The sequence below is a fragment of the Notolabrus celidotus genome, chromosome 7 (assembly GCF_009762535.1).
Source record: "Notolabrus celidotus isolate fNotCel1 chromosome 7, fNotCel1.pri, whole genome shotgun sequence".
Classification (NCBI taxonomy): Eukaryota; Metazoa; Chordata; class Actinopteri; order Labriformes; family Labridae; genus Notolabrus; species Notolabrus celidotus.
Window position 1 is genome coordinate 447,519 of NC_048278.1, and position 23,613 is coordinate 471,131.

Sequence of the window (23,613 nt, forward strand, 5' to 3'; positions counted from 1 at the left end):
AAGTCCAGGCTCTTATTTCTAAGTGAGCTCAGAAAAGAGCCCAAATACCATCACCAGTTTAAACCACAAGATGATATTCTTTTTGAAACTTAATGTGTTTTAAACTCTAAGAGAAATGTGTTTTTTATTCAGTTCTTCATCAGGACTACAGCTCCAGTTTTACCTCCATCTATGCCTGGAAAAGTTCACTCCCTCACAGCCTCCTTGAAAGGCAGGACCGGAAATGCTGTTTTTCCAAACTGTGTGTTGCTTGACAGGCTGGTCCCTCCAACCCGCAGCGCCACAACAGCTGGGGGAGGATTTCCGACCCACTCACAGCGAAGATGGTGGCACAGGAGTGGAGGTATTACGTTGGTCCGGATAGGACGACACACCAGCCCCCAAACTCCCGCTGTAGCTCTTTTTTCCTTTAGTCCCTGAGTCCAGCAGAGAGCTGTGTCAGGGGGGGAAAGGGAGGCAACCAGCGGCGGACGGAAGAGGACGCACCACAGCCAGAGCGCATAGTGTTGTGTTTGTTGGACACATGCATGCCAGCGAAAACTAGTGCTACCCAGACCTGAAGAATTACTTGGAATAAGGAGTTATTGCTGTTTGTGGGGCGGTTTTTGATAATCCCACCGAAGACCTTCTCAAAGGGCTTCCTTTCTCGCTCTGGGGATTCTTGTTTTGCCTATTTGCTCCGGGGGAATGCGAAAGGAGGAAATCCAGCCTCTGCTCCAAATAACCAGAGACTCCTAACTGGGTCTCCTCTCCAAACTCAGGAAATACGGCCTGGGAAAAAAAGTTTGGGAGACTTTGGAAACAAGAGGGGGCCTATCGCTGACGTTTCACACGCGCTTCACGACATGGTTTTTTGGGACCACTTTTAATCTGAGACCTGAAGCTGTCCCTCATTAAGTTAATGAAAAGCGGTCAAATGTTACACTCCGTGGGTGTTGTTATTGCAAAAGTTTTGATCATCACTATTTATAGACCAGCCTGCTCCGACCGAGGTTGTTCCTCATAGCTGTATATTTTGCCAACTGCGCGCAACAAGTTGCAGACACTCCCAGCAGAGGCAAAGCGACACTAATCTGGGCCAGCGGAAGGTATTTTCTGCTCTTCTCCTTTTGGATTACGCGTCTTTGCATAGCGCATACCCCTCCTCGACCACCTCTTTGGAAGGCAGGGGGGGAATAAACGGTGGAAATCCGGAGAGGGAGTTCAGGAAAGGACGGGGCTGGATCCGTGGGAATAGGCCTGCCTGTCAGGCCTCTCATGATCTGGATCTTGGACCGGACAGGGCTCCAAAATAACTCAGTCTGGATTATTTTTCAAGGATCCGCTGGGATTAAGATGGAAGAAGAATGTATGGGGGAAAGAAATGCAAATCCTTAGCACACTGAGCCATGCACGAGATGGGTTGTAGAGGAAAGTAAAGTTGCATTAATTACAGATCATCTGGTTTTTAATCAACAGGGAGAGCAGGGTGCACACAGGGAGGGTTTTACAGCAGTCACAGTTAAACTCATGTAAAGAGACAGCAGAGAGTTTCAGAGTGAGGACTGATATCACTTTTTATTAAAGCACTCTTCTTTAGATTTCTTCTTTATGATAAGGGATTTTTAAAGTATTATAAATTGTTTATCACTTCTAGCTTTGCATAACAACATTTAGTGTTCTCACAGGCTAGAGGGAGAGTGAGTGTGCCATTAGTCGCGCATGCTGTGCAGATAAGAGGGACAGTGTAACTTTTGCAGCCACTTGCTTTGCACAACGCCAACTGTTGACAGCCTGAATCTGGGTCTGCTCACACGATGAAGCCCTGGACCTGAACGCTGCTTTTTTCCACGCGAACAACCTTTTTACGGAATGAAGAAAACCCTCGGCATGTCTCCTGCTTTGACTTTGTAATGTCAGCAGTATCGGTATTGCGCACATACAGATGAGGTAATTTCCAGTCATGCAACGTCAGGAATGACTTGATGAAGGCATATTAAAATCCGTTGCATCACAACGTTGTCCTTTCCGAGAAGGATGTTGAATTCAAGAGGCAGAAAGAGTGATGACAGTGTTTTTACCGCAGCTGGGGAGAACGCCGGGCTCGTACCCAGAGCCTCTTTGGAGAAGGATACATGTAATGTGAGTACTGACGCAAACCCGGGCTCGGATAATGAACTGCTCAAGAAACTGGAACGGCGCGTCTTGTGTGAGTGAATGTGCAGGCTGCTGTGTGCGTAGCAAAGACGTGTGTGCCGTGCTCACCATACATGCAGTGTGATTATTCCAACAAACACCTTTGCTCTCTCTGTGTCCCTCTCTTCTCCTCGTGCCACATGTGCTCACACTGCGCCCACGCTCTCTGTCTGACTGCCTGAGCGCCATGGGAAGATATTATTAATATTTAACAACCCCCTCGTTTCTCGTCACATAAGTCAATATGGCCACTCTGCAACATCACCGGCAGCTTCTCATGCATGGCACGGAGGTAAGCTGCGACTCCAGCGGTGATGGCGCAGTGACCGTGCGGATTACCAACAGCGCGCCACACGTGCATCAACATGAGCCGCTGAGGGCTGCCAGCAGTGGAGCTGGAGGATATGGCGCTGTGAGTAAAATGAACCCTAACCTCCACAAATACAGCATCTCTTCCAGCTGCAGCTCAGCAGACTCCAGACCGGCATTGACGACCTCCTCCTCCAGGGTGCACAGGGAGGCCCCGCCCCTTTTTGAACGCTCTGCAGCCCAGTGCTGGGACCCCAAGTTTGACTCTGCCATCCTAGAGGATGCGTGCCAAGACAGGTGCTTCCCTCAGACACAGCGGCGCTTCCGTTATGTGCTGTTCTACCTGGCGGTGTCAGCTGTGCTCTGGGGGGTGTACTTTGGGGTCAACAGCGACCGCTGTGACCCTGTGACCTTTTTAGCCCCCACAGCCTCCTTTTTAGTCCTCCTTGTGCTCCTCTTTTTGTTCACCCTAACCCAGCCTTACACGTGTCTGTACAATCAAACTTCCCTGCTCCTCATTGCGATCACCTTCGCCATCACTTTAGCTCCTCAGATCCAGACTGCTGGTTTCACAGAGCTGGGGTGGGCTGGTGGCGGGAATGCCTCGTATTTCTCATCAAACAGAGAAGCACCACCTCCCACTCCTTGCATCTCTCCTGTGGGCACCTTTTCCCTGTGCATGGAGGTGCTGCTGCTGCTCTACAGTGTCCTCCATGTTCGTCTGTATGCCTCTGTCATGCTGGGGCTCCTTTATTCTATATTGTTTGAGGCGTTGGAGTGGCTCCCGCTGCTTCAAAGGAGTTATGACACACCTGGATGGGGGACGGGGTTAGTGGGTTCAGATTGGAAAGAAGACACGCTCCACTGGCTGGCCCCGGCGAAAGCTCTGCTCCACCTGTGCGCCCATGTCATAGGCATTCACCTGTTCATCATGTCGGAGGTGCGGTCCCGCAGCACCTTCCTGAAGGTGGGCCAGGCCATCATGCACGGCAGAGACTTAGAGGTGGAGAAGGTCTTGAAGGAGCGTATGATCCACTCGGTCATGCCAAGGCGAGTTGCAGACGAGCTGATGAAGCAAGGGGATGATGAGGGTGGTGGCGAGAACTCTGGCAAGCGTTATTCCTCTGGTGCCTGCTCTGCCTCGGCCGTCTCAGTAGGCGGCGGAGGCGGTGGAGCTTCACAATCTCAAAGTGCCACACACCCTAATAATCACCGCCACCACCACAAACGAAAGAAGACCTCCATCCCTCGAGGACAGATCATCTTCCGGCCTTTTAATATGAAGCGCATGGAGCCTGTGAGCATCCTCTTCGCAGACATCGTGGGTTTCACCAGAATGTCTGCCAATAAGTCCGCCCCGGCCTTGGTGGGTCTTCTCAATGACCTGTTTGGACGCTTCGACCGGATCTGCGAACTGACCGGCTGTGAGAAGATCAGCACTCTGGGAGATTGCTACTACTGTGTCGCTGGCTGCCCTGAGCCCAGACCAGACCACGCCAACTGCTGCGTGGAGATGGGCTTGGGAATGATCCAAGCCATCGAGCAGTTCTGCCAGGAGACGAGTGAAACCGTCAACATGAGAGTGGGAGTCCACACTGGCACCGTGCTGTGTGGGATCCTGGGAATAAAGCGCTTCAAGTTTGACGTTTGGTCAAATGATGTCAACCTGGCTAACTTGATGGAGCAGCTCGGCGTGGCGGGCAAAGTACACCTGTCAGAAGCTACAGCCCGATTCCTGGACGACCACTATCAGAGGGAGGACGGGCGAGTGGCAGAGAGAGCCGGGGAGAGCGTGGTGGAGAAACTGAAAGGTAAGTCTCTTTACCTTTTGAGTTCTCCACATAAAGTGAAAGTAACCATGCAGACAGTTTATCTTAAAGATCAATGAGATCGAATAAACAGAAACAAACTTGTGATAATGACGATGGCGAATGTTGCAAGATAACAAGAAAGAGAGTGGTTCAATGAAGTCGTGCATGTGTCAGCTCCAGGTTGAAAGACGACATGGTGCGATCATGTGCGCCTCAGTACAGGGTCACCAGGGTTGAGAGGGGTCGCTGCGTGCTGAGACGATACTGAAATATGTCATCTGACCAGTTGGTCCTGCTGAAACGCCAACCCACAGAGGCAGGAGATCAGGCTACAAGATTAAAAGATTAGAGCAGCAGAAGGAGAGACATGTTTGTGTTTGCATCAGTTTGATATCACTTGTTTTTTTAATACCAAACACTTTTTACCTTCAGTCTAAACCCCTTTAATAATTAAAGTCTGTGCAAGTTTAAGACGCAGAGCATTCAACAAACAAATACAAAGCTATTCACATTGTCCAGGATACATCGCTGCCTATCCTTAGCATTGTGAGAGTTTGTATTGATTATAAATTTGTCATTGTGGAGCTGCACTCTGCAGATTTATTTTGGAGCTCCACATTTGGATGTCAGAGGCCTTTGTCTGAGATTAGAGCTTTTAATCTCCAAAAACAAGGAATGGATTTAAAATCCCAGCAACAGACACATGTTGAGAACTTGCACGGACGCTGTGAACGGATACTTTTCCACAGACCTCTCAGGAAGAGGACTCTTCACCTGCATGGACACCTGAGACGGCTAACGTGACTGCAGCTCACACATCTGGCTGATAAATTTAAAGCGTATTTTTAATGAGGTCAGCAGCAGTTTCAAAGTGTACTTGACTCAGTTCAGTTCAGTTGTGGGCTGTCAATCAGATTTGGTTTGGTCTTTGTTTGTGGCTTGTTGTTGAGGTCACAGTCACAATGTTTCAGAGAGAGGAAGACGGCCTTCATTCTCTAAGCCATATTTCGTGGTGGATTTCAAGAGATCAAAAAGTGTTCATGAGCTTAAAACACTTTGTAGGATGGGAATAAAATAAACTGACACCAAAGTGAGGGTAAAGAGGGAAACAGTTTTTCAGTCCATCTGAGTTCTCTTTGTAAAGCATTATAAATGGAGCTAATCTCCCCAGCAGGGAATCCCTCTTGGGCTGTCTAATCTTAGTTCTCTTGCAAACACAGTCTGTCTGTTCTATTGTCAGAGTGTATTCACACTTGGCTCTAAATGGTGCCATCACTCTCTCTTCTAGACTGGCGAACAGTCACAGAGTTATATATTGACTCAATGCTTTTGTTGTTGGAGGGAGAAGGGGAGAAAGGCGTCTAATTTCTCGCTGAATCAGGGACCTGCGGTTTTCTGCTCGGGGGGGGGGGGGGGGGGGGGGGAGTCGTGACCTGAACAGTTTGGAGCCGGAAAGACTTTGACACAGTTTTCTTTGGAGAGACGTTGACGCACCACTTGTTGTTGAGAGAGATAAATAGTTTGAAGACTCAATGATGCATGTGCAGCTTTCTGCAGGAGGCAGAGGGACACTTCTTGAGGAGGATTAAAAAGGAATAAATAAATAAATGAAAGAACTTTTCTCGTACGTGTTTGTGACGTTGGTGGATTCCACAAACCACCAGAACACCTCTAGTTCTCTGCAACGCTTCCTGTACCAGATCAAATCAGCTTCCTTTGTAGAGTGGAGATCATCTTATTGAACAGTAGTGAGTTTACATCTTGTGTCACTGTGTCCTCTATGTGCTTCCTATCTTTTCTTTATAGTGCTGAAACCTGTGACACCTTTAGTTTCTTTTATGCAGAAGTGTCATCATGTGAAGCAGACTGAATATTTTGGTGCATTATTGTAAACACCTGTCTGCTCTGCCTGCCCTTTGTTTACCCTCTCTTTCTCTGCATCCATTCCTTTTCTATCACAGCCTCTTCCTCTGCTTTCCCTCATCCTTGTCGTGTTATCTCAGTCGTTGCCTCAGTCCCTCACCCTGCTCCGGGTCCTATACATGGTCTGTTGTGTAACGTTGCTTTAATGCTGTCTGTGTGTCTGCAGTGAAGCCTTAGCTTTAGATCTGCTGCAGAGCCACTCTCTCTTTTATTTCCTAAACACCCATCACACTGTTGTCCTCTATATAACAAAACTTAAACAAAGTTCTGTCTGACCATAAATGCAGAACTCCTGTGGTTGTAAAAATCTGTTTCAGACGTGCACGGACTGTAAGGGATCCTCAGAGAGACAGTGATGGTCATGGATGCTGCAGAAATCTCAACAAAGACCTAATTAATTGCAAACTGTCACACATTGCTTTATGTATTTATTAAGAGATGCAGAGGTGAGTCATACCTTTGTTGTAACTCTGCAGGTGCTCAAAGAGGAATTTAAATACTCGAGGCAAAATGATCAATATTCATACTTAATATGCGTCAAGGATGAGAAGAAGTTCAGGCCTAGTCAGCAGATTTGCATTATTATAGATTATTACCTGGCTGTGCTATATAAATGTCTCTGATTGGTTAAAAACCCATCTGTCTGTTGACACTGTGGCAAAATGTTTGTTTTAGTCTCCGGCTCGTCTTGACAGATCATAAATCTTAAGCGGTAGTGAGCTGAATAAGGACAGGAACCTCAACGCAAATATTCCTGAAGAAGTCCTGTCCACCTTTAAATTATCCTCCATTGAAATGTTCAATTTAATGTGATTGATAACAAATAAGCAAGCTAATGTTTGACTTCATAATGAACTTAAACATTTGGTTTAATGGGAATTTGCCCACTCAGAAGAATCCTGACAGAGTGAGCAAGATCTCAGTGCAAAGCAGGGGATTCTTGCTCACCCTGTTTGGATTTTAATCTGCATCACCACACATATATAGATTTATAACAAGTGTTGACATCAAATAATGTAAGTCTGGATAAACCATGCATAACTACAGAGCTTAAAAGATCAACAAAGGGTATAATGGCAGCTTTTTAAACAGACTCTTGGCACCATATGCTTTGCAATGCAATTGGTGACGTGTTTGTTATTCCTTGTCCTCTGTTGTCCTTGTTTAAAGCTGGGTTGGTAGTCAGATGAGTGAGTTTTTGTTCTGCTGGTTCTTCGTGGTCGTGACTCCTGAAGCTTTACATATCCCTCATATTCTGTGTGGAGGTTAACTCACAGATGGGGATGCAAGCTAGTTGTTGAGCTGTCTTCAACGGCAACTGCTTTCTGGCATAGTCTGCAGATTGGCGCCGTTTGAGCAACATGATGATCATTCAGACGATCCAGTTAAATGTAGCATCAGGTGATTGTTTTTTGTCTTTTGGTGCTGTTTGTCACTCATTTTTATCTTCAGCCGTGCAGACTGTGATGCTAAACTAGCTTGGTGTGATGTGTGAACACTCATTGTGCATGTGCAGTAGTCTGTCCTACTAGGCTTGATCAAATTCAGAGAATGTGTGCATACTCTCAAGGAGAGTTTTGATTTGCTTCTGCTAAATGATTGACATATAGCACTTAAGAAATCTTATATATAACACAGTCTTGGCTGTGAGGCTAAATGTGTTACCTCCATGATGTCACTTTCTCAGCAGCTACAGAGAAAAACTGCAGGTACTGAATCTTTAGGCTCATTTTGTCAGAATCCAGCCTGTATTTGATGCGTTCATGTTTCTTCAGGATCCTCTCGCTGCGTGTTGTAAATGAGGAAATGAGGTTGTGGAGTTTGTGGTGTGAATGTGTGTGTGTGTTGTGTGTGTGGTTTCTCTGTGTGTGTGTGTGTGTGTGTGTGTGTGTGTATATGGGTGTGTGTACATGTGTGTGTGTGTACATGTGTGTGCAATGGTCAGTGTATGTTTTGAGTTGACGCTGCAGTATAGCTGCATGTTGTGTATCTGCAGACTCAAGGTTTGAACCTTGAACAGTTTCCGTGGTATCACAGGACGGCTCTGACACCTCGTCAGTTTCAATCTGTGTGAGTCAGGAGGAACTCTGTGTGCCTGTGTGTGACTGTGTGTGTGTGTTTGCACATGTTTGTGTGTTGTATGTGCAAATAGGTGCTCGCTTACGTGTGTCAGTTTCTTTTTGTCTGTCCTCGCACGTTGACACCCATGTGTACAAACGAGTCTCTCCTTCGGTGTCGTGTATAGCCGTGCTAAGTTCGTGCCCTCAGGCTGGTTAGTCTGTGCTAAATCAAACGTGTCACCTAAATATGCAGAAGCAAACGGCAGAGTCTTCACCACAACCGGGCCAGTCCCACAGGGTCACTGACTCTGCTACTTGACCCTCTATATGAAGCCTTATCCTCTAGTTTCTGTTTCATAAGGAAGTAACTGACTTCTTCTTCCCCTCCATCCACATTTCTGTCTCTTTTTCAGTAATTGAATAATTCTCATCTGAACACATTCCTCAGTTTGTTCTGTGACTCTTAATTTATCAACTAAATCTCCTCTGATTGTAAAGTTTTCCCATCTTATTGGTGCTTTAATTTTTTTTTATTAAAGGTGACATATCATGCAAAATGGACTTTTTAATGGTTCTCTACCTGAAATATGTGTCCCTGGCATGTCTACAAACCCCCCGAGAATGAAAAAAATCCATTCTGCCCCTGTTCTGATTTCTCCACCTTTCTGTAAATGTGTGTGAAACGAGCCGTTTCAGACTTCTGTGTTTTTGTTACGTAACAACAATATCCAGTCTGTCACGGAGTCAGAGCTCGGAGCTTGTTCAGCCCATAGACTGTATAAAATAATACTGAATCCCTCCTCTGTTTTTCATTACCTGCACAAATGTGTGGTAACAAGGAGCTTAGGAGGGAGGCATGCTAGTTGTAGGCTGTCTTAATAAACACAAAGGTCGGTTTTACTCCCCACGTCTGCAGATTTGAAGATCTAGTGGATGATTTTTATTTATCATGGATAAGTGCTAGAGCTAGTTAGCATAGCCACATAGCTACATGTTCGTAGCTGTAGCTGTGTACCAAGACACACGTCGACATACTGCAAATAAAACAACAAGAAACACTAAATCTGTGACCAATCCTTCAAAAAGGTCCTGCTGCCTCTCTGGCAGAGGTCGGTTTTACTCCCCACGTCTGCAGATTTGAAGATCTAGTGGATGATTTTTATTTATCATGGATAAGTGCTAGCGCTAGTTAGCATAACCACATAGCTACATGTTCGTAGCTGTGTACCAAGACACACGTCTACATACTGATAAATAAAACAACAAGAAACACTAAATCTGTGACCAATCCTTCAGAAAGGTCCTGCTACAGGCGCCTCTCCGTCAGGATCAGATTCAGAGGGTTGAAGTAACGTGATCTCTGAGCAGCCGTGTATATTCAGCCAACATGTAAACATTAGATCAACGTGCTGGAGAGCCGAGGCACATCCACTTCCGGAGGGGGCGTGGTCAGAGAGAAAACAGAGTGTTCTGAAGAGGACTGAAGAAGAGGGTTTTTCAGGCAGACCAAAATCTGATTTCAAAGTGTTTTTTTTAGCATAAACTTTAAAGACATGTTTTGGGGACCTCTTAGACCAATATATATTGATGAAAAAAGCGTGATATGTCCCCTTTAACACTGTATTAACTGGACAGGTTTCTGTGCATATATTTCTCACCATCACTGTTCACCTTTACATTGTTTGCAGCAGGACTTCTTTTCTTTCATTCGTGAAAGGCAAATTTATGTCTGTAACTTTCATGGCTCGGCAGATTAAGTGCATTACATAAGGCATCACAGGGTTTTGCATAAAGTTTTTATGAGGCATGTGTGTCAATATCAGGAGCTTCAGTTTCAGGGTCCTGGTGTTGGTTCTGTGTTGCACATCATGGCTCACCAGGACTCTATAATTGAAGTGAGAGTTTGCGAACAATGAACGTTCACTTATTTTATTGTGATAATTACTTTTTATATGTGCTATGAACCTCTAGAGACCAGAGTTTAATTAATAAGTTGATAAAACGATGAACAGAGATGTCTTCAACAGCCTCATCATTTAAAGTAACCATTTAATTCATCTTTAGGGAGACTTTTACAGCACAGGAGAGAGGACAGAGGGTTTCATGTTGAGTCTGCAGCCAAAGTTTTCTTTTTAGCTGATTCTTACAGGAGAGGAAAGAAGAAAGGGTTTCAGCAGAGGCAGACATCTCTCTCCGCTGTGCTTAAGCATGTTTCATCCTCACATCTTCACCTGTCCATGAGAGCCCCAGTGCTAGGTGAGTGTGAGTGTGAGTGTGAGTGTGTGAGTGTGTGTGTGTGTGTGTGTGTGTGTGTGTGTGTGTGTGTGTGTGTGTGTGTGTGTGTGTGTGTGTGTGTGTGTGTGTGTGTTATAAAGATAAGACATCCAGAACATGAAACAGAATGAATGATTAAAGGCTTTGTTCTTTAGATAAACAGAATCACATGCAGTGTGTTCAGAGAGGTGATAACAGAGGGGTGAATTCATGCCGTCTTTGTACAGAGATAACTTTCGTATGCGTACTCTTACTCACCCTTTCTCCACTCTTATTTCCTGTTCACACCCGAGCTGAATACAATTATTTACTTGTTTTATTCCTGTGTATTTGAACTCCTGAATGTTCTGTGTTGTTGTTCTTGCTTAATTTGTGCAAATAAGTCGCTCCATTTGTGAAAGACTAACTGGGGCGGTGCTAGCTTGCTAATACAACTGATAGCTGGAATCAAGTGACAGATCATCCGACTTCTGCACTCACTGTCCTCCAAGCAAACTCCTTTTTACTCCTGTTTCCAAAAAAACAAAGAAACAAACAGGTGGTGTCGTAAAGTTCAGGGTAGCTGCACACAGACTCTGTTCATTTTTCCTCCATTTTCCAGAAGAATGAACCTCTGCTGGTCCGTTCTTCATATCATACCTCACCAGAGTGTCTCCATGCTGATTGGCCACTGCAGAATGGTACGCTGAAGATCAGATTAAGAAACAACTAAGTGTCTGATGCGATGTGTGCTTTGAATGTGATGCACATTCGTGTGGTTGGATCATAGCTCACTCAATTTGCGCCGTGCAATTTGTTTAACTCACATTAGACAACAAGAAGTCGCATCTAAACACGTCGTCATGACATCACTTGTAATCCATTTGCAAGAATAATTGTATTCGTGTCTGATGGCTTCCTCTCCCTCACCATCTTTCCCATGCCTGTCTTATTGTTGTGTTTGTGTTTGAGTCATTTTCTCTAGAAGTTAAGAGCCATCAGTTTTCTCGAAGCCTGTGACTCAACGTGGTGCTCTCTCACCCCGTGCTACGTTTGCCTCATTGGTTTTCTGTCACACTGTCACTACAAGGTTCAAAGTTTAACTGTGATTACCTGCTCAGGTGGTCTTGCATGTGAATCTGTGTGTAAGAGGAGAGGTGAGCACGTGACAGCAGAGGGAGAAACAGACTCATGATAAAGGTTTGCTTAGATGTGCAATTCCTGTTCTCACCCTTTGTGTGGCAATCATCTACTTGGTGGTAGAGATGCACCAATGTGTTAGTTTAGCATCTGTATCGGCTAATATTTGTGCTGTTGACACCCATTGGCCCATCTTCAAACGATGTGTCATGCACCGATCATTGTAACACCTGACTGCTGAGTCAGAAGAAGTCACCTGTTGGACAAACTGGTTTGTTTTCATGGTCAAACCACAGACTGCATAAAATATGTACACAACAAACAGACAGTGAGAGTGAGCATGAACTTTTAAAGTACCCCCTGCTGACTGGCTGCAGGATAGCTCATAACACCTGCCTCCTTCATGTTAACAGATGAGTTATTTGGTGATATAAAAGATGGTTGATTGACTGAAATGCGTGCTCCTACAGCTCTCTGTGCTGGATTAGCAGATTAGAGGAGGAACGATGAGAGAAAAAACACTCACGCATCAGTCACTAAACTTTCCACAGCCATGAGTTTCTGCTTCAAACCAACACAAGAATCCACATCCTCATTACCTGGAAGTTTAATGCATGTCACGTCAGTCCAGCAGCTCCCCTCGCTAGATCACTTCTGCCCATACCTTTAAACCACTGTTACAGTCGCCCAAGCAACAGTGGTACACAACAGTGGAGACTGCAACATTCAAGAACAGAAGGGACGCCACACAAAGATGCCAATCAAAACCTCAAGCTTCATTTGAAATAGAGACGCCTCCCAAATTAAAGAACCAATGAAATCAAAAGAATTAAGGGAAACAATAAGGGACTGGAGACCCCAGCCAAAAAGAACAAAATATGGAAAGGTGCTGGGCCAGCCGTGTAATGGACCGTCCCTCCCAGTACCTCACCCGAAACTAGACTGAGAATAACAACAACAATAGCCGTACATAACAACCACCAATACAATAAGTGAGCAAAAATGTAGGAGGTATTTTGGCTTCACAATGGGAGGAGATGCATGCGCCGTCCATTTTTATATACAGTCAATGAGTCACATGTGAGAGGAAAGGTGGGCAGTGTTAGAGTATGACACCGTCTCTGACGAAGATGCAGGTTATGAGACATGTTCCAGCGGAGGGACTGCCAGCATGATTGAAATGCATCAAATCTCGAAGCACCTTTGAAAAATAGTCAAAGAATTGATGCAGAATAAATGTATCTCAATCAGCTATCAGCTTTAAGGTGTCTTTCGGTACATCTCTGCTTGTCGGACAGTTTAAGAGGACCAAAGTGAGTTTTTGATCACACCTTAAATATCACCAAACCAGAGTTTTGTAGCTTCATGATGGTGTTTATGAAAGCTGCAGTTTGTTACGTTGTTTTCTTTGATCATCAGTTGCCCAAACATCATTCATGCCTCCACGATGAATAGTAAAGGAGTTACCTGTTTTAATACACATTGTAAAGATGAAAAGTTATCATCATGCTGTTCTGTCTGTCTTTCCACAGCAGGCACACGTTGTACTGCGGTGTACCTGGCTTCTACAGCATTATATTAAGTACATCCTTATTCAATTATCATTAATGCTGAAGCTAAATCATGACTCTGCAGAGACAGTGAGCAGCTAATGAGCCAGCAGAGTATAAGAGGAGGACACAAGCTCTGATAGCATTAGCTCTGAACAGATAGTCTTCTCTCTTCTCTATCTGTCCCAATAGACCTCCGATAACAGTCTGTCATCCCAGTCTCTCTCTCTCTCTCTCTCTCTCTCTCTCTCTCTCTTTTAATGCATCTCCAATGTCTCTCACTCATTCCCTCTCCCACACAGTCTGACATTTGATTCATTCGTTCCGCACATTTCTCCAGGAGTTTGTCATTCTTGCTGCTGAAGAATGTGTTGAGTCAATGTGTGTAGCGTGGATAAGCGTGCCCAACCCTGTCCCAGCCTGATTGCCTAAGCAGTGTGACCCCTCCTCCCTCCCTCCCTCCCTCCCTCCCTCCCTCCCACAGACACACACACACACACACACACACACACACACACACACACACACACACTTAATCTCTAACTAGTCCTCACAGGCAGTCCTCTATGTGTAACATACTCTTCTATTTCTGGCACATCTCTGACTTAATTCATGTTATTAAATGGATTCCAAACGTATGACCGGGCAGCTTTTATTGAGTTTTAATAGTTTTGACAGGTCTTTCCGGTCTTTCAGGTGTGGAAGTGATCGAGGCTGAAGGTTGCACATGCTGGTGTTTGTGAGTTGTCAGTTGGTTAATGAAGCGTCACCGTGCTGTGTTTGTTTTGTTCGTTCTGACCCGTGTTCATTAGGTACTCAAATATTGATCAAGATGAAACATTACGCATGTGGATGTAAGATATGAAATCACTCACCGCGTTGACTCATTTAACTTTGTTTGTTTTTCACACAGAGTGACTTGCATTTTCTGAACCCCAGCCTGCCTTCTCTTTGGATTGCATTAGCATCTTAAAGCTGCTGTAAGTGGTTCTCAGTGGGGATCAGTCTCGGTGACCCCTGATCTTGTCGTGTACACTTGTAAATAGTGTTTTCAGACAAAAACAAAAAGTAAAGTCTTATTCTGCCGACTCACTCTCTATGAATCTTTGCTTTGGAGAATGATGCCGCATTCATGCATGAATTCCATCCATCCATTTTCCTCCGCTTATCTGGGGTCGGGTCGTGGAGGCAACAGTCCAAGCAGATTGACCCAGACATCCCTCTCCCCAGCAACACTTTCCAGCTCCTCCTGGGGAATCCGGAGGCTATCCCAGACCAGGTGGGGTATATAATCCTTCCAATGAGTTCCTGGTCTTCTCCGGGGTCTTCTCCCAGTTGAACCTCCCTGGAACACCTCTAAAGGGAGGCGTCCGGGAGGCATCCTTATCAGATGCCCAAACCACCTCAGCTGACTCCTTTCGACGCGAAGGAGCAGCGGCTCTACTCCGAGCTCCCTCCAGATGTCTGAGCTCCTGACCTTCTCTCTAAGGCTGAGCCCAGACACCCTTCAGAGGAAACTCATTTCAGCCGCTTGTATCCGCGATCTTATCCTTTTGGTCATGACCCTCAGCTCATGACCATAGGTGAGGGTTGGAACGTAGACGGTATATTGAAAGCTTTGCCTTCCGGCTCAGCTCTCTCTTCACCACGACGGTCTGGTACAACGCCCACATCACTGCTAACGCTGCACCAATCCGCCTGTCGATCTCACGCTCCATTTTACCCCCACTACGAATTAATTCCTGATTTTTTTTATTTCTAAGTTATATATTTTGGGGACAGAGCAGGAAACCGGTATATGGGCCTGATTCCTGACAAATTCTGGATCATTTTAGGACATTCAGGCCCCTCATATACTCAGAAACTTGTCTTTTACACATGCACCTCACAGTAGGAGACTAATGCCCCATCCACACGTTGTGGATCTTTTTGAAAAAGTAGTTTGTCTCTCTGCTTTGGTCGTATGTCCACGTTCAACCAGAGTTTTTGGCCACTGAAAAACAAAGGTTTTCAAAACAACTCCCAAGGTGGAGATTTTTAAGAAACTTTGTTTTGTTGTTGTCAAAAGTTTTGGTAAAAGCTGACTCACCTGGGCACAGTATTTTTTGTTTATATGTACTGCACATGCATCAATATGTGGGTTTGTTTATGTCTGGTCTGTACTGTGAGGTTTAACAGCATGTTAAGAAGGAAACCTTGCTGATCTTCATCATTATACCGCAGAGCCAGGGTGAATAGAGATAGTATATACACTACCAGTCAAACATTTGGAAACACCTTCTCATTCAAGGGTCTGTATTTATTGTAATGATTGTAAACACTGTAGATTAATACTGAAGACATCACAACTATGAAAGAACATATATGGAATTATTGAATGAACTAAAAGTGTTAAACAAAGCAGAATCTGTTTGATATTTTAGATTCTGTAAAGTAGCCCCCTTTTTCCTTCATGACAGCTTTGCACACTCTTGGTATTCTCTCAGTCTGCTTCATGAAGTGGTCTCCTGGAATGGTTTCTAATGAACGTGAGTAGGGATGCTCCGATCAGGTTTTATGCTGCCGATTCCTATACCGATCAGCCATGAGTGCCGATCACTGCCGATCACCAATACCGATCACATTGACTTCCTGTAAATTTTTCAATTTAGTTATGGTGAGTGCTACATGAACTGGGAAAAAAGGAACCATAAAATCACCTTAATTTAGAAAAAAAAACGTGTTTTTTCTTTCTTCTTCAAGAGAAAAAATACAAAAACCTTGCAGGCACAATGCAGCAACTATTCAGTCAAAAGGACAACTGAAAAACACTTAAATGTACCTGCTATCAGTAACACAATCTTTAACAGATTGGAAACATTAAGGCTCTCAACAGGCTAAATAGTGCAGAAAGTCAAATAAATAAAAGACAAATGTCTCACAAGTTTGTCTTTCAGAATATGCACACGTTCTCATCACTTACTGGCTTGTGCAGGTGATTTCAATCGTTTCTGCATTCTCGTGTCGACAGATAAATATACTTTTCTTTATGAAAACTGAGGGAGGAAAATCTGTTTTTAGGGGAAATCCATAAATGTGTGGTGGTAGCCTAAAAGACTCAGTGTCAAAGGTGCTCTCACAACTCCAAATATTCAATTTATGCACAGGGACTGCTGGGTGGTGTGTGCAGGAGCAGGAGGAGAAGTTAGTGAGTTAATGTGGTTGTGATATTTATCAGGACATTTCTGCAGTTAAGAGTTTAAACCATGAAAAGTCTGCTCAACGAGAACCACATCGTCACTCCGTCTTCTTATTTGTGGTTAGTCTTGCAGGCCGTACCTGCTTCATTCTCACATCAGCTCTGACTTTGTGCAGACTTTATTAAGGGACTAGCAGGAAGAAGTCCGGAGTCGGTGTGAGTAAATTCAGCTGTTAGCATTCACAGCCCGCCCAGACAATGACGGGAGAGTTTCAGGTGTGAACTGATTGTGTAAAAGGGGACAAAGTCTGTTGAGGCAGCGTGCAGATAAACACTGAGCCTGACAGGAGTTACAGGAATGAAGAATTACTGAAGAAACAGTCAATCTTTAGATTCAGTCCACTGCATCTATCACTGAGGGATATTGAACTTTGCAGTGCCATGTTCATTGTTGGATCGTCCTAATGATTCACTCCTCTGAGCAACGTCTTCTCATCACGCCAGTCCTGCTGTTACTGATTGACCAGAGAATCAGTAGTCTAGTTTACGTGCGTGCGTGCGTGCGTGCGTGCGTGCGTGCGTGCGTGCGTGCGTGCGTGCGTGCGTGCGTGCGTGCGTGCGTGCGTGCGTGTGTAGGCTTTTGCACCGTCTCTGAGTCTGAACACACTGAATGGATGGAGTGTTTATCTCCAGTTCGTCTGCTCGTCGCTGAGCTTTTGTGTGTACGACAACTGTTTCAGACTCCACTTTTCCAACAGCTGTATGTACCAGTGTGACAGCAGCTGGTTTCTGTGCTGCTCAGTGTGTGTATGTGTGTATGTGTGTGTGTGTGTTTGTGTGTCGGTACAGTACACTGCTGGTGCCGAGTTAAACGACTGTTCTGAATAATAGATGCAGAGTGAGGCCTTGGGCTGTTAAAAAATCCATGAGCTTCCTTTGCAGTCGTTTGTATAGCTGAAGTGCTTATAGGAGACGGAAACAGAGTTTATGGCCTGTGTGGGGAAAAGCAAGGATGAGTTCACGGAGAGCACAAACTCAATATGTGAAGGAAGGTGCAACACAGAGGAGCGAAATGTTGCATTTTTAGATGCATTTTGCTCATTGGAACAAGGTTTCAGTCAGGTAGAGGTGTATTTTAGAGAATAGTGTCTCTTAGTTTGAGTAGAAGAGAGTCACTGTGAGAGGATTGTTTCTTTGCAGTAGGAAATGTAATGAGAAGCTCAGGTTTAAGTGGACACAGAGGCAGATTTACTTTTAGGACACACGTAAGGGAGCATTAGACTTCTGTTGACAGGCATTAGTACCTTGAGTTGTAGCAGCAACAACAACATGGCCAACAGAATAAAAAAGAAGAAAGATAAGAAATCACTTGGTTTCATAACTTGGATTGCATGGTATGTTTTAGTTTGTTTTAACTCCAGAGAAAAAGAGTTCTCTACCTACTAAGAAAATAGGAATGACATTGGTGGCTCTGGGAAGTAAAAGTTAGCAAATAAGTGATGTTTTCAGATGTATAATGCTGATATCTCTGCATGCATTTAGGTCAAAAATCTACAATATGTGTCAAGAGATGTGTACGCTTTGAAAGACCTGGATCAGTAATGTTGTAGCACACACATCATGCACAGCTCTGCTCCTCGGTGGTCTGTGGAAGACATTAGAGAAAGGGAGGGAGAGAAAACAGCAGAAGAAGGAGCATATTTTCAGGTCACGACCCTTTCCAAAGGATTTCCCACAGTCTAGCTGAGGGCAGCAGAGGGAGATGTGTGTGTATGTGTGTGTGTGTTGTGTGCGTGTGCCCAACAGAAAGAGGCACAAAAAGCATCTTAAGAAAGTTCACAGTTGTATTCTTCACTTGTTGTACAGCAGGCTGCTGCTGACACCCGTGAAAACACAGATACTGTCTGAGAGCTAATGAACAGCTTTGGGAACTTGTGTGTGACTGTGTGTGTGTGTGTGTGTGTGTGTGTGTGTGTGTGTGTGGGTGGTGGTGGTGGTGGAGGTGGGGTTGCCAATAACTGAGTTCAAGGAAGCCATGCAATATAAGAGCAGGGTAAACACTGTAGATGTTATATAGCAAGAAGTCCTTATAAGGAAGATCTGCCTCTCTGCTGCATGTAGATATTTTTATGCCTTACACAGCAACATATTCAACGGAGTCCCTAAAGACCAGGAGATAAAACTAATGACCGAGGACAAGTCATCACAAAGTTTCAACTTTTTCCTTCTGATCCAAACTCTGCAGTTTTGTGCTTCTTTTTATGTGGAAGAAAGTTTAAAGTCAGTGGTATTTTTTGTGAAATCCTTTGTATAAAAACTGACTTATTCAGCACCTTAATGAAGCGAGAGCAAAGGTCATTATGTTCTATTATTAACAAAGACCCAACATCAAGACCGGATCAGATCCAGTCCCATCTTCCAGACAGGACTCAGTCTGATCTCATCTTAATCCACCATGAGCAGAGCACTTTGCAGCATTTAGCAAGTTACAGTGGCAAGGACAAACTTCCTTTAACAGGCAGAAACCTCCAGCAGGACCAGACTCATGTTAGACACACATCTGCTGAGACCGTGTTGGAGAGAGGGATAGAGGGAGATGAAGAGAGAGAGAGATGATAGTGGTGAGACGGATAGTAGTAGTTGTAGAAGCTGGAACCTACGGGACAAGGGAGCTCAGCGACTCCAGAAGTTCTATGGTCAGTAACTCTTGTGTAGCTCTTGTGCTGTGCTGTGTGTGGTGTCTAGTTTGTATTGTTGTATTTGATTGGACTACTGTCTGCACAGCAGATTGACCCACAGGGACATTTCATTTTTACTTCTCTCTGCTTTGTCATTGACCAATTCATCAAATGCTTTGACAACAAAAGACAAAGGGTGTCTTCGGCTGCAGCATCACCTCACCCTGCAGGAGCACCCACTGCACGAGTGAGGTTATCCTGAAAGTACAGCTCGTTACTGCACAAAAAGAAAGAGAGATTATTGGATACAATCAGTGATAACAGCACCCTCACTGTGCTCCTCTCACTCACGCTCTTTGTGTGTTTTGGGGTAGTTGCTCTCAGGTGTTTTCAGCTTGATTGTTCAAATCTGACGTACTCTCGGTCTCTCGCTGGTTTCCAAAAAGTTGCAACTCTTAAAGGCACACACAAACTGATGATATGGAGCTATAGGAAGTTCTGGCATGTCTCTGGAGTCTACAGGTATAACATTTAGTAGATTTGAGGTTAATTCAGCAGCATTCTTTGAGTTCATACTCAGGCGTCACCGGTGTCCCCTCTGCAGTCTGATCAAGGTTTTTCACTATCACACTCTGCAGCTGAGTGACATCCTCCTACAGAGAAACTCACAGAGTCCCTGAAGAGAGGCACTGAAATGCTTTTTTAATAGTGTGTGTGTGTGTGTGTGTGTGTGTGTGTGTGTGTGTGTGTGTGTGTGTGTGTGTGTGTGTGTGTGTGTGTGTGTGTGTGTGTGTGTGCGTCTGTGTGTGTCTGCGTCTGTGTGTGTCTGCGTCTGTGTGTGTCTGCGTCTGTGTTAGTGTTTATCAGAGTGACGCAGGACAGTCGGCAGTGCGTCACTGTTCCTGTCAAACCACTGCACTACATGTGACACACACACACACACACACACACACACACACACACACACACACACACACACGCTTGAAGGGCTTTCAGAGTGAAGACAGATGGTGAATAATTACAAAAAGATATCTGCGTCCTCTAACCAGTTAACCTTTATCAGAGTCATGTTAGTGGAAGCCTCAGGGAGAAGTGGATGACTAAGGTCAGAACTCAACGCACAGTTTATGGTTGATGTGATGCTCAGGAGGGAATTTGAGCAGCGAGTAGTGAGGTCCAAGTAAATTGGGTAAAAGGACAGGAAGTTGAGTCCCATCACTTTCTTTAAAATATCAGAAAAATGAGCTGATGAAACCGTAAGGATCCTCCAAAGGGTTACTAAAGAATACTGATGAGGATGTAACAACACATCGATGTTAGTGCTAGTGAAGTCGTGAGCCAATCAAACTATCAAACATAAAAAAGATTTATATGATTTGACTCAATTAAGAGAATTTAAACAAAGTAATAACATGCAAAAGCAACATTTATAATGTTTTCATTTACTAAGAGCGCTCTATCAGCCAGGTTGCTTCTGTGCATGCCTCGGCTGCAGCAGCGCACCATGGAGGCGTTCATTGGCTTCTTCTCCCAGAAAGGGCGGGCATGAAGGCACACTGTCCTTTCTGTGTACAATGTCATGTATTCAAACTGAAACTGATTGTGTAAGTTTGTAGGCTAGTTTGTAAGCTATGCAAAAGTTTCATCAGACACTTAAAGAATTGGGCGAGCATTTATTTGTGCATCATGTTCATGCAGCATCTTTTCAATGCAAAATGCCAAAACACAAAAAAACTATGAGAAAATAAAAGCAGAAACAAGGACTCAGAAACCTTATGTTTGATCATTCATCCTGAAGTTTGTAGGACATAATGATGTCAATATTTGAGCTTTCCCACCCCAATTCTGGTTAAGACCATGTTGTAAACTTAACGTTGAACTTATAGATGAATAAAGGACTTCCTGGAACGCAGTGAAACATTGACTAAAGTGTGCAAATTTGATGCACTCACACTCAGCTTGCAGACATTTGACCAGTTAGACTCAGGTGGAGCTCTGCAGTGAACTCTGTTGGCCTTCAACCTCTCTTGGATTAACCTGTTTCACTTTGGTGGTGAATGCTAGTTTAGCTAGCATCAGAACGGAGTACGACGAAAAGACTAAAGGGTTGATGAAGGGTTAATGTTTAAAGAGAAAACCGCACTACTGCTGCCTGGAAGTGTTTTATTCTGAAGAGACTGCTGCAGAATTATCATTTTTGCTTTTATTAGCATTTATTTCTAAATGCTGAATTTTTGCGCTTTACTCTGCAGATTTTATCACATCGTGCATGTCTAATTCACAACCCTGCAAAGGCTCTTTAATGCTCACAAGGTTAGTCTGTTGTTTTGACTCATCTCTCCCATCCATGTCATGTAGCTGCACATTAGTTATGCAATCATACGAAAAGACAAAATAAAACAAACGTAACCTTTTCCTGATTTTTGGCACCTTAGTTTGACCACACGTCAAGAAATCATGTCTGTGCAAAATCCACTAATTAACCCGTCTGACCAAAGGTGCTTTATTAGATTAAGTGTGTTTGAATTCTTGTTTTTGGTCAGTGGTTTATTTTGCAGAGCATTAAGACATGAAGTAAGAGGTGAAGGTGGTAGAGAAGAAAAAGAAATGCAATCCCCTGCACTGCAATGATGGCACGAAAGAGGGAGGGGAGGAGGTATGGATGGGAGGGAGGGAGAAATGGGAGGGTATGAAGGAGGATCGTGTAAGAGCCTCATCCCTCGGTTTCATCAGCGTGTCCAAATATGGAGGCATCTGCTGTTCTCAAGAACCGCTGCTGACCAGAGAGAAGCTCAGAGGGTAGGGAAGGAAGGAAGGAAGGAAGGAAGGAAGGGGGGTTGAAAAAAAGAAAAAGAATGGTGGGAGAAAGTTTAAATGGAAGTGGGATGACTGGAAAATGAGAAAAGATGATAAAAAGAAAGGTGGTGAGAGGTGATAGATCTGGCAAGGCAAGAGAGAAGAAGCTGGAGGCGAGGGTTGGAGTGATAGTCGGGTACAAGTCAGAGAGCTGGAAGGCAGAGTTTGTGGGAGGAAACACAAGTTGCAGTCTTTTTTTAGAGCTGGAGTTGTTTGTGTTCTGTCTGTTCTCAGCAGCGAGATAAAAGGATGAGAGAAGAGATTGAAGACAACAAAGGGAACTCTAGACTTTCCTTCCCTCTTTCAGTTTCTTTGGAACCAAATGAAGTGGATAATGATCTCTGTGTAGTTCCTCATTGTCCCGCTCTGTCTTTCACATTCACTCACACTACGACCACTTCCCCATGTGTGGGACCGGAGCAGAGCCGCTGACCTTCGGGTCACTGGGGATTGTTTTGATCAGCCGCCGTGAGGTCAAAGGTTGTTTGTCAGGAAGTGCAGAGTCCAGATTGGGACACTCCAAGGGGGATTGTCTGAAATGTCAGCTTTGGTCTGAAACCTTGGCCCAGACGTTGACGGGAAGAATGTGCGTTTACACATTTCTGAAGTGTTAAGTCAGACGCCGGTTTACACACAAGTGTTACTGAGGAATTTACTCACACCGGCTTGTGTGACGGCTTGTTAGGATCAGAACTGATGGCATCTCTGCACTTGATGCCACCAGGCTGACCAGGGTCCACTGTGACCACCTCTTGGAGGGTCACGTTCAGCTTGGGTTGGTTTAAGAATTTCTTGGAAGCAGAGCAGCCAGGAAACCCTTTGTCACACGTGAACTCCTGACATTTTCTAGATCCAGACCCTGATTTTGGGGGACGTGGTCTCACAACTGGAGACACTGTTTGGTCTAAGTGAGGGGAGGTCAGGTAAGGCATGCAGGAGGAAGAGGAGTCTGGTAATGGTGACTGTTTCTGTGTTAACATCACCGCAGTATGTTTGGAGATGTTGCCACGAGACAAACACAGCAGAAGAAAACAGTATACTCTGCACAATGTGAATAATGTCTTTGCTCCGCCCACTTGAAAGTAGTGAATTTCCTTGACACCACCTGCTGCATTCACACATCGGCACACTCCAACTTCTTTCAGATAAAGTTAGAGTGAAACTTGCAGCACATGTGCAACTTACTCAGAGCAGTAGTGTGTCTGTGAGAAAAGCTTTAGCTTCTGTTTCCACTGCAAAGTGTCTGTTCACTCTGTCTGTGGGTGGCAGTTTCACTGTATCGAGTTCGTCACATGATCGCTGAAATCTGCCTCATGACCTTAAATGATCATATTTTTCTGGGTGAAGGTGCAGTAACAACATTTGCATAAACTAGACCACAGATTTTTGAAATCTCAGGTCATCTGGAAATCTGACTCTGATAACCTTTTGCAACAGATGACTTTCAATGGTCAGCACTCATGTCTTCTTTGCATGAATTTGAATTGGACTTGACTTCCTTTTGCACGGAATATAATCGCCTCACTTGTTCTCTCTACGTTGATATGGCACGATGTAAAGCAGGAAATATTGCAAATGAAAGTTTGGAGCACAATTATCCTGCACATCTTCTTCCCTGGTTGTTTCTGCGAGCGGGGAGTGTGTTCACAGGAGAGTAATTTTCTGATGTTTGTGTGTGTG

The 23,613-nt window shown here is 44.5% G+C and overlaps 1 protein-coding gene across 1 annotated transcript in view; it reads left to right on the forward strand.

Moving 5' to 3' along the window:
• The first annotated feature begins 286 nt into the window (after positions 1-286).
• Positions 287-23,613, forward strand: part of adcy9 (adenylate cyclase 9) — a 50,456-nt gene continuing 27,129 nt past the window's right edge. Inside the window, exon 1 of the mRNA XM_034688123.1 lies at positions 287-4,295. Within this exon, the coding sequence (XP_034544014.1) occupies positions 2,420-4,295 (1,876 nt within the window). The 5' untranslated portion in view covers positions 287-2,419. The remainder of the gene's footprint in view (positions 4,296-23,613) is intronic.